General features: G+C 42.8%; 1 protein-coding gene across 2 annotated transcripts; it reads left to right on the forward strand.

The window, feature by feature from the left end:
• The first annotated feature begins 1,351 nt into the window (after positions 1 to 1,351).
• LOC137893803 (sodium- and chloride-dependent GABA transporter 2-like) lies at positions 1,352 to 11,669 on the forward strand. Of its 2 annotated transcripts, none has more exons than XM_068739239.1 (16): positions 1,352 to 1,603; positions 2,018 to 2,227; positions 2,553 to 2,687; positions 3,227 to 3,367; positions 3,601 to 3,682; positions 3,848 to 3,980; positions 4,162 to 4,296; positions 5,225 to 5,328; positions 5,415 to 5,539; positions 5,726 to 5,838; positions 5,923 to 6,060; positions 6,447 to 6,549; positions 6,797 to 6,897; positions 7,574 to 7,744; positions 7,911 to 8,108; positions 10,841 to 11,669. In XM_068739239.1, exons 1-15 carry the CDS (start codon positions 1,480 to 1,482, stop codon positions 8,073 to 8,075), a joined length of 1,980 nt encoding a protein of 659 aa, XP_068595340.1. In that variant the 5' UTR covers positions 1,352 to 1,479; the 3' UTR covers positions 8,076 to 8,108; positions 10,841 to 11,669. The 2 variants fall into 2 exon arrangements, with proteins under 2 accessions (XP_068595340.1, XP_068595341.1); XM_068739240.1 differs by having other exon boundaries at positions 6,803 to 6,897.
• The last annotated feature ends 282 nt before the right edge of the window (positions 11,670 to 11,951 follow it).

Genomic DNA, 11,951 nt, shown 5'->3' on the forward strand with positions numbered 1-11,951 from the left:
TTCTCAGTCTTTGCATATTTTCTCACCACTCATGCTCTCTCAGCATCTATGAAGATAGAACGATAGAACCATCAGGAACAACATCCTATAGCCTACACAGGACTGCTTGAAGCAAATGCATTCGGCTTCTTGGTTGAGCTTCCACACAAGGAACTGTGATCCACACTGTGATCTGGCTGCAAGGCCAGAGTGGATTCTCATTTGCCAGAACTGAGAGGCTCCTCTGCCTTTGTGGCACCAAGACTTCATCTATTTTTTATTTTATTTTTTTTACCTCAGGCCATAATTTGGGAATTCTGAAGACTTTGGCCCTTAGAATGGGGGCTAAGATCCACCCCGCGTGTACAGCACACATAGAGTCATATTTGTGCTCCACCTCTGCTCTCTGCCAGAAGGAGCACATCACTGAAAGTGGCTTCAAACAAGACCAGACGTGATTCCCACCCTTGTTGCTTTCAACAATGACCGTAAAAAAATCTCAAGGTGGGTCTTGGTCTAACTTAGATCCCATTAAAATTTTGAGAGCGATCCGGTAACTCGTCTGTATTTTTCCCATTTACTAAAATGGAGGCTTTTTTAAAAATAATCATATCTTGTAAAATATTAATTCAATTCACTCAGCAAAAATCACAATCATAAAGGGGTCTGATATACACTATCATGCAGAATGTCTTCTGGATCCGATCTCCATTTATGGATTCAAAAATCAGTTACAAACACACATCAACTCCGATTCCCTTTACTTTCATGGTTGCTGTATAAAGATACATGTTACGGCTGCAGCTGGCAATATTGTTTTGCAGTTCATCTGTCATCTCTCTCCCTGCCTGCACTTCCTCTGGCCCGGTATAGAGGGGCTCGTCCTTTTCTTAACAGTATCCCACAATGCAACGCCACCAGCCATATTTGTGGGCAGCGTTTACAGAGATGTACACGATTGCTAATCTAGAACATTTTGCTTAATATGATTTGCCTGAAATGATCCGAGCAAACACGAAGCATTTTGTTAGTATTTAATGATTTCCGTTGCTCTTTCTGTATATTGTCTTTTATTAAGAAAGCGTTGTCTCTTAGCCCTTACGGTGTTTCTGGAGAGTCATATGTAAAGGAATGCTCACTAGTACAGGTGTATAGGTGTACGTGCGTCACGTCAGATCGGTGAATTGCAGCAAATTCTTGCTCCGACATGTGCGGTCACCTGGACTCCTGGCCACGCCCTCCGGTTGCAGCCTGCTCATTGATTGGAGCCTCAATCTTCCACCTGGCCAATCCCAGCCATTTCATTAGGGAGGCCTGCTCAAGCCTCTGCTGCTCGGTCGCGGCTGCTTGTCAATGTGTGGTGCCTCGTGAAAACTGAAGGGCGTACCTGTAATGTTGGCAGCTATCCTTTTTGGTGCGATTACAACTTGGCAGCCTTCAGAGTAACAGTTGCGATGATTGCTCAGCCTTATTTTAATCAAACTAGCGTGGAAGCAAGCAATGTGTGATACAAACAGGAGTCTGCGGTCGTCACTCGACATCATGTCAAAGAGAATGTATCCGTCAGGTGGAGAAAAACAGAACAAAAAAAGGATGGAAGAAGAAAAGAAACAACAGTCGAAAGGTAAATATTTCATGTTGTTTTGTGGGGACTGACGGTTAGAGTTGGTTTTTCGGTTAACCGGGCAGCTCTCGTGCAAATCATTATTTAAGAAAAAGATTATCACAAAGTAAGAGCGATACGTCAACTGACTGTACTGGGTTGGGCAGTGCACTGTCATTCAATGTAATCTTTATTTGCAAGGGCCCCTTGTTCTTTTTTTGCTCAGGGTCCCAAAATAACCTTTGCTGACTAAAGGTCAAATTAATACAAATGAACACAGTGGATAATAATTAAGTATGACAGTTATTATGGCACTTGCTGAGATGCATGAAGTCTTCATCAAAGGATCTGTTTCCTGTTCCTGTTCAGCTCCATGATGCTTCACAATGCCCCATTTCCTCTTTGTACTTAAAATGTCCTCTTTTTTGCATAAAGGGAGCAAAGATGACATGGAGAACTTATCAACGATAGATCCCTTAAATGGACACAGCATGTCACTGGATATTGTGTCCAATACTGAGGAGAAGATGATAGACAGGGGTCAGTGGGGCAACAAAGTAGAATTTGTTCTGTCGGTGGCTGGAGAGATTATCGGCCTGGGGAACGTCTGGCGTTTCCCCTACCTGTGTTATAAAAATGGAGGAGGTGAGTACTCATCCCTGGTTTCCTTACTGTGCCTCCTTCAACACTCAAAATATCTGATTTTAGTCTTATTGACTCGGATGCATAACCGCAGTTTCCCTCTAAAAAGCAGTGCAGGTTGCACTGTCATGCTGCAGACCCAAAATATTTACAACCATAAACTCAAAAACTCTGGAAACTACTTTTTTCTTTTTCTTTGACAGTGATGGGTGATTCCAGATTACATTGACTAATATGTCATGAAAATGATCTCATTAAAACTGCATGCTAAATATGTTATTAAATCAGAGCAGCTCGGATCATTTGTCTCCATTCCCCTTATGTACAGGAGCCTTCTTCATCCCGTACCTCATCTTCCTGTTTGCTTGTGGCATCCCAGTCTTCTTACTGGAAACATCTCTGGGCCAGTACACCAGTGAGGGTGGCATCACCGCCTGGAGGAAAATCTGCCCATTGTTTGAAGGTAATCCACCCATCTTTCTTCAAAAAATGATAGTTTTAATGATGGTTAATGATGGTTAATGAATAGCATTTCCGGATGACGCCTCCTACGGTCGCCCTGGTGCTCTCGTGCGCTCTGTGTTGTTTGTTTTTTCACATTAATTGTACGTCTGTGTGCTCTTACACCCGTGAAGAGCTACTAAACTTTAGATCATCGATTCCCACGGACCTTTTACCCATCTTTTTAGTTTCTGCTGTGGAATTAGTCCATGTTTTGGCCAAACGAGTGAAGAGGGAAGCGTGCCGGCGCTATCGTCCGACTCCGCAAACGGGGATCTTGCACGCCCTTACATGGAATATTCCTCTCCAACGTCAGCTCTCTCAGCAACAAGATGGACGAGCTGGCTCTGCTGATGAGGAGAAATAAGGACTTTTCCTCCTCTTGTGTTTTGTGCTTTACGGAGACGTGCCTTTGCTGACAGATCCCGGACAGGATCCAGTTCATTCTTTATTCCTCTTCATTTTTCTCACACAGTAATAAACTCGATGTGCTTCTTGCAGGACTGGGTTATGCCACTCAGGTCATTGTCGCTCTGCTTAACATCTACTACGTCATTGTGTTAGCCTGGGCCATTTTCTTCTTCTACAACTCCTTCACCTGGGATTTGCCCTGGGCTTCCTGCAATAACACCTGGAATACAGGTGAGACGGAGAACCATCAGGCCTCTGTCAGAGACCTGGTCAGGGTCACCCAACTAGATACATTAGTGTCCAAATGACTTCAAACCTTAGCATGCTAGCACCAATATTTTTAAATTTAATGGTTGCGTCGATTCAGGTTCTCGGTCATGAATGTAAAAATCTTTGGAGAAAGCTTAAAAAAGAAATCACAGGATTTAAAGTCGTTTTTTGTTTTTGTTGGTCCTTCATTCAAGATTCCTGTGTGACATTCCAGAAGGGAAACAGCTCCATGGATCTCCATGTGAACGCCACCTCTCCTGTTATTGAGTTCTGGGAGTAAGTGCCTTTCTATTTTTTTTACCCTCACCACATTCCATAGTTTTGAACAAGTTCACAAACTATCCAAACTTGTTCTCTTACAGATACAGTCCATTATAATGTTTATTTTTAGACCACAGCTAAAAAGGCCGTAATCCCTTTTTGTTTTTGTGCGTCCCACAGGAGACGAGTTCTGAGGATATCATCAGGAATTCATGACCTCGGCTCTCTGAACTGGGACCTGGTCATCTGTCTGGCCATTGCGTGGGTTATGTGCTACTTCTGCATCTGGAAGGGAGTCAAGTCTACCGGAAAGGTGGAACCTCTACTCCATTCATGATTAATTCAGGAACATTTCTGAGAAGCTTTAGATACATCTATTCTTGCAGAATTGACACCACATAACTGAAAATTTGAGCTCAAACACATACTTGAGTTTTGTCTTTGCTACGTTGGAGAAACGTGTGTGATGAGGAGGTGATGCCGTTTCTCTTCAGGTGGTTTACTTCACAGCTACCTTCCCCTATGCTATGCTACTGATCCTTCTGATCAGAGGGGTCACCCTGCCAGGAGCCTCCGGAGGAATTTACTTCTACCTCTACCCCGACCTTCAACGCCTGTCTGACCCACAGGTAGGCTGGAAGATTTGCTTCCCTTCCGGTGTGAATGTCCTGTAATACCAGCCCTGCTTATACAGTCTCCCTCACCATGCTCAACATTTGAAGAAGGTGACGTTCCTGAATTGTTTCCTATCAAACTAGAAAAGCACTCAGAGAGCGCAATCCTCCACCAAGCAGCTCATTCCCCTCCTAACTGGATTTACAGCATCCACATGATGATCTGGATCAGCACGAAAAGGTTCTAAATTGTTCTTGGTATCTTTTTACACCAACCATAAAAAGTAAAAGTGAATCACAGTTGTGTATTTTTAACTGATTTTTGAATCCATAAATGGAGTTTTCAATTTTAAAATTGTATATTTTTTCCTGACCACATTCTGTATCAGAACCAGAAGACATTTTCCAAGATACTGCATATCGGACCCCTTTCTGACCGTACACAATAAAACATTTTGCCAATTTTTGCCGGAACATTACCACAAAAATATACTTTATCCACTCTGCTCTTCTTCTTCGACTCCTGCAAGACACAAGAAGAGCGTTGACGTACGGGGTGCAATCAGTGGGAGAGTGTCCCTTCACGTGCACACACGGTGCGACCACGCAAATAATCTCTAGATGTAATAAACATGTTTTAAATCATGAAAGTTTTATTTACACTACTCCTGCATCTACATTCTTGTCACACAGAGACAAATAGCTTCGAGGTCTGAAATAATAGTCCCTGTGTGGTTTCTGATCTAACTGCTGTCTTGATATGATACACACGGGGGGGGGGAGATTTCTCCCTGACTCGTTTCAGTAGTTGATTAGAGAACTACGCAGGATTACCTGGATGGTGTATTTAGCTGTTTTTGGGTTGGTAATGACCCAAAACCACCAAAATAGTCATGTAGAAACATGGGAAAAGTGATTTTTTTCATAATATGTCCCCTATAAGGTGTGGATGGACGCTGGTACACAGATCTTCTACTCCATTGTTATCTGCATGGGTTGTCTCACCACACTGGGAAGCTACAACAAATATAAGAACAACTGCTACAGGTAAGGACAGAAGTCATTTCGACAGCTTTAAAATAAACCAGCAGTTGCTCAAAATCATTATGAAATAATTTATTTGTTGTTTCCAGGGATTGCCTTTGCCTCTGTTTCCTGAACAGTGGTACAAGTTTTATTGCAGGATTCGCCATCTTTTCCATCCTGGGTTTCATGTCCTACGAGCAGAATTTGCACATCTCAGAAGTGGCTGAATCTGGTTGGTTTTTCTTTAATGCATTCACACCATTGACTAAATTAGTTTTGGTTGAATAATTGAGACGGAAAACCCAATTCAAAGTTTGACTGAATCGATTTCCTTAAGCCTCTCACTGGCCTCTGTGTCTTTAGAGATGTTTCTGATGGACTATAACTCATAACGGGACTTTTAATTTGTCTGACTCAGGTCCGGGTCTGGCCTTCACAGCCTACCCTCGCGCTGTATCCATGATGCCTTTCTCTCCTCTGTGGGCCTGCTGCTTCTTCATTATGATTGTCTTTCTAGGACTGGACAGTCATGTGAGACCAGCAGAATATTAAAGCATTAAAACATGTACCGGTCAAACAAATACACCTGACGTGTATTATGTGTGTCCTGATCAGTTTGTAGCTGTGGAGAGCCTGGTGACGTCCGTAGTAGACATGTACCCCTCAACCTTCCGGCGTAAGAACCGTAGGGAGCTCTTCATCCTGGCAGTGGCTGTGGTGTCCTTCCTCATCGGGCTCATCATGTTGACAGAGGTCAGTCTCCTAAGTCACAACATAATGTAAATAAAAACAAAAATTGTAATCAAAATCTCCTATTTCTACCCTGTTTTATGTTGTTAAATAAGGCAATTGGTTTGAAATTGTAATGTTAAAACACCCTCTGCGTCTCACTGTCTTCAAAGTGGACAAACTCCGATCCAAACACAGGTGTGTTTTCTGGTAGGGCGCCATCACTTTGGGTTTGTTTTCTGATTGCACACATTTAATGTACTCATAAACATCATTGTCCGACTGGTGATGATGCGACAGAGGAGAATGGCCTCTGCACAGATTTCTTCCTTCCTGCCCATCACACTCTGGGGGAGGTGATGTTCACTCGTTAACCCTACAGAGTCATGTCCCGCTGCCTGTCTCCACAGGGGGGCATGTATGTCTTCCAGCTCTTTGACTACTATGCAGCCAGTGGGATGTGCCTGCTCTTCATAGCTCTCTTTGAGACTGTTTGCATCGCTTGGGTTTATGGTGAGAGTTTCATTCTGGTTATTTGGTAAAGCATGAAGTGATTTTCTTTTTATCCAGTTCTTATTCTGCCTCCTACAATCGGCTGATCAGTCCAATTGAACAGGTGTTTTTCCTTCAGGCATGAGACTGAGTGATGAGAATTTTAGCGCAATTTCATGTGCAAAAGTGACATCTAGCTGATTTCTAAGTAGCAATTTCATCTGTCATGAAATGTATTGCACGATAACTCACTTCTCCTTGTTTACAGGAGCAGACCGTTTCTATGACAACATAGAGGACATGATTGGCTATCGCCCTTGCCCTGTCATCAAGTACTGCTGGCTCTTTGTCACCCCTGCAATATGCTTGGTGGGTTTTTAAACACTTCTGTCACTTTCCTCATGGAAGATCACCCTCTGCTGGTCAGTGTTAAAAATGCATTTCAAATGGAATATAATTTAATTCCCTCCGAGGAGGTTATGTTTCACTGCCGGCATTGATTTGCTTGTCTTTCTGTTAGCAAGATAATTTTTAATTATTGGGAATGGTACCTGGAACAGGTGATTCAATTTTGGTGATGATCCAGAAGAGATTCTGGATTCTGCAGTCAAGAGCACTTCAATATTTGTTACTCAATATCTCCATTTATTATTGACCAATGTTTATATAATTCGAGAGTCATGTAGGGTGGTTACCTCTATCTTGGATGGGATCCAGAATGGAGTTAGTAAAAATTACATTTTAACATTGATAACTCCATTTATGGATTAAAAATACATATCAATTCTGATTCACTTTTCCTTCTCATGGTTGCTGTGTAAAGATACCAAAGATAGAACCTTTTTATAATGATCCAGATCACTATGTGGACGGTGTAAATCTAATTACGAGGGGAATGAGCTTCTCGGCGAGGTCTTTTTGTATCTGTAAAGGGCATTCAAGTTAAAGATTGTTGCTATTTTCATGAATTACTTTATACTATTGTAGATATTTTAGTATGAAAAGTATCATCAAAACCTTCATGTGTTTTTGTTTCTATTCTCAGGGAACCTTTGCTTTCGCCTTAATCAAGTACTCGCCGCTGAAGTACAACAATGAATATTTATACCCATGGTGGGGCAATGCCATCGGCTGGATCCTGGCCCTGTCCTCCATGCTGTGTATCCCTGTGTGGATGGCAGTGAAGCTGTACTCCACCCCAGGAACGCTGAGACAGGTAGCCTTTCCTAGCTCACCAACACAGAAACGTTCTTTTAAACTTCAATAGTAACTGAACTGCAGCTGAGGAGCGACTGCTGGTATCAGGTTTAACCTGTAAATCTGAATATAGATGTACAGCATATTACAAGTCTTCCTTTGCTTTGTGAATATTGTGTTTCCAGCGTCTCGTTCTCTTGACCACTGCTTCTATCGAGCTACCGAAGACGAAGCAGGAACAGGAGAGATTGCAGGCCGTCTTGGCAGCAGAAGGCGACACACTCCGTCAGAAGTCGCTTCCCACGAAGGATGGCTACTTCCCTGTAGATAAAAAGGAGTCTAACTGCTAGAGACTGGAGGGCTGGGCTCCAAACTCTTGTCAGGTTTGTGACACTGTAAAAGAGAGAAAATCAGAACCAACCCTGAAGATTCAACGCCAGTAACATTTACTAAGAAACTAAACTAAAGGAAATAGAGGAGAAAATTAAACAATTAACCGATGATTACGCATGCAGCAAACTCAAGCAATCAAACGTGGATTGAACTACAAAATACAAAACTAAAACTAGATGATATATTATCAAAGAAAACAGAGTTCATATTACAACTGAGATACAACGACTTTGAATATAATAACAAATCAGGCAAGTTTCTGGCGAATCAACTCCAACGTAACAGAGAAAGATCTCTCATAACAGCAATTAAAGGGTTAAATGGTGAGTGCACGCAATCGCCAGAAGAAATCAATCATATATTTTACACGTACTACCACAACTTATATTCAGCAGCTAATAAACCCAACCCAGAGGATATTGAGGCATTTCTCAGTAATCTGAATACCTCAACTATCAACTGAGTATAAGAACATTCTGGAAGCTCCGCTGTCTATAAATGAACTCCAAAGCGCCCTAGACAGTATGCCTAACGGCAAAGCACCAGGCCCGGACGGCTTCCCGGCTGAATTTATGAAGCATTTCTGGACCATGTTAGCGCCGTTATTTTTCAGATCAGTAACAGAAATTAAAAACAATGGTCATATACGACCCCACATGAATACAGCAGCAATTAAACTTCTACTGAAGCCAGACAAAAACCCCACCCTCCCTTCAAGCTATCGACCTCTATCATTAATCAACGCCGACATCAAAATTATAGCAAAGGCACTCACATCCAGGCTGGAGCCAGTAATCCCGTCTGTAATTCACAGCGACCAAACAGGATTCATTAAAGGTCGACATTCCACCAACAATATCAGAAGGCTGCTAAATCTGATCAGTATGTCGCAGCGACTCGGAAAAAACTCAACTCTGCGGTGTCAGTACACAAAATTAATTTATATGCTGATGACGTCTTGCTTTATTTGCAAGAACCCTCGGCTTCGCTGCAGGAAGTATTCAAGTTGATAGCAAAATTTTCACAACTTTCAGACTATTCCATCAACTGGACAAAATCAACACTACTTCCCATTACAGAAAAGTCATGGAACCCTGCAGACCAGGACCCAAACTACTCCTTTCCTACGGGCAATTTAAAATACCTGGGCATAAATATTTCACCTAAATTGGCTGAGTTAACCCAATTAAACTTCACCCCACTTCTGGATAAAATCAGCAGTGATCTGAAGCGTTGGAATAACCTCCCGACATCCCTTCTGGGAAGAATAGCCACCATCAAAATAAAAATGTTACCAAAAATCAATTATTTATTTTCAATGATTCCGTTTAAACCAACTGCTTCCAATCGTTGGATTCAGCCATCACAAAATTCTACTGGAAAAATAAAAAAGCAAGAATTGGTCCATCTACCCTTCAGAGGAGTAAATCTAAAGGAGGCCTGGAAGCGCCAAATGTTATGAATTATTACTTGGCTAACCAGCTACAATATCCTATTCGATGGATGCACCCTAATAGAGACTCCAATTGCTGGTTAGAATTGGAACAGAAGGACTGCAAGGATATTAGACTCGCAGACCTCCCATTTATCACAACAACCATAAAACGGCATAACTGTTTTAAAAACCCGATTATTTCTTCCACCTTGTCCGCCTGGTGGAAAGCATTAGAAATTACAAACTCCAAACTGGAACCCTGCATGTTCTCTCCAATCTGGCACAACCCTGACTTTCAGGCCAGCAACCAACCTTTCTATGTAGGTACTTGGGAACAGAAGGGAATCTCGCAACTCCATCATCTCTTTCATGACAGTACGTTTATGTCATCTACAAAATTGTTCCAAAAATATGAACTCGGAAGCGGAAATTTCCTTCACTATCTTCAGGTAAAGAATACAATTAAGAAAATAATTCCAACGCTCCGGGGCCCGCTTCAGCCACCTGTATTTGTTATGGAAGTCACAAAGATTTCCCCGACAGTTAAAAAGACCCTTTCTAAGATTTATAAACTACTCAAGCACAGATACGATATTTCTTCCCATCTTAAAATGGAAGACGGATCTGTCACAAACCTTAGATCGTGACTTTTGGACACAAATCTGTGAAAATGCATTTAAAATGACAAAACACAGAAATCTTCAACTCATCCAATATAAGATCCTTCATAGAACACACATTACTCAGTATATGATGAAGAAAATGGGCTTATCTGAATCTGACATCTGTTCTCAATGCTCCCAAAACACTGCTGACACTTATTTCCACGCCCTATGGTTGTGCTCATCCGTCCAGGACTTCTGGGTCGCAGAATCACAAACTGTCATCCATCTTGGATTGTACATTCCCTTTATCTCCGATCAAGTCTCTACTCTGCGATTTAGCAGAAATCGTTATTTCTAAGAAACATACGCACCCCACACTCGCAGCCCTCGCCATCGCCAAGAAAACAATCCTCGTTAACTGGAAGAATAAACAGTCTTTAAACATCAACCATTGGTTGAACCTCCTCATAGAACACATATCAATGGAGAAAATCTCTGCCTCCAAAAAAATAAATAAAAAACATTTGAAATATTTTACAGAAAGTTGGTCTCCTTTTATTAAAACATTAAATATAAATATTGCAACCTGATTCTGCCTGCTAGCGAAAGCCACCACAGCGATGTAAATGATGATGCTGCTTACATTTTTTGCATGACTCATCTTGTTTCTGTTTTCATTTAGGAACCCGGTTTCTGACACCAGGACCGAGTGGACCTCAGAACTCACCTCCCAGCCATTCTAACTTTCTATGTTTCAGCTCCAGTCTCCAGCTCAATGTTCTTCACACAAGGATGGTTGACCTCTGGAGCTGTTGCATGCTGGGCTAACTCTTCAGGGGCTGTCCCCGTGGCTTGATATGTGCGGCCCGGCCCCTCTGGTCTCTGCTGAGTGGCGCATGCTTCTCAGGCGGCCCCCGGTGTTCCCCTGGATTGCCGTGCCAGGGATGGGTGGAGGGTGCTGGGAGGGGGGCAGGCGGTTGTGAGGGGCGTGGTGTTGGCTGCTGGTGGGGCGCCAGGCCGGCCCGCTGTGCCCCGTGCCGCTGCGCTGGCCTAGGTTTCGTCGGCTGTGTTGGTGTAGGTCGCCCCCGGGCCCTGGGTTGGTTCTTCTGCGTGTGGCTCTGGTGGGGCCATGGTGGTCGTTCTCGGGTTGCTGTAGCTGCTTGGGGTGACCTGGGGGTTAATGTTGCCATTGTTGGGTCCGGGATGGCTGCCCCGTTCTTAGGTGGAGGTTTCACGCATGCTAGGTCCACCACTCCAGCACCTATCAAAACTCGTTTTGAGAGTCAAGTCCGCCCACAGATCTCTGAGTCAGTGGAGGTTGCTTGGTCAGTGTTTGTGGCTCTCACTATGCTCTGTCTCTTTTTCCTCAGATTTCCTGAGAACTTGGTGATCCATACTTTCCTCTAGAGATGGATGAGAACCTGGCGTTCTGGGATAATTCTTGGTGATGGTTGGATGGAAGGGATAGAATTAAGGAGGACAAATAAAGCCGTTGCACTTTCTTTTCAAAACACTGTGTATTTGTCACTTTTTGTTTGTCCATGTTGTATGTTCACAGACCTCTACGGCGGTAAGCAGGTAATAAAACTGATAAAATATGAATAGGCTAGTCTGCCAAGAGGGCAGGTGATGGTCACAATCACTATAAGAATAAAAATTGCATAGAACTGTAACAGTGACTGACGTCATGTACGTTGTCACTGTTGAGCACGAATGCAGACAAGGTAAAGAAAAAAAAAAAAAAAAAGCAGATAAGAATGTGTGCATGCTTAAATCACCCAGACACGAAGACT

The sequence above is a fragment of the Brachionichthys hirsutus genome, chromosome 5, assembly GCF_040956055.1.
Source record: "Brachionichthys hirsutus isolate HB-005 chromosome 5, CSIRO-AGI_Bhir_v1, whole genome shotgun sequence".
NCBI classification, from domain to species: domain Eukaryota; kingdom Metazoa; phylum Chordata; class Actinopteri; order Lophiiformes; family Brachionichthyidae; genus Brachionichthys; species Brachionichthys hirsutus.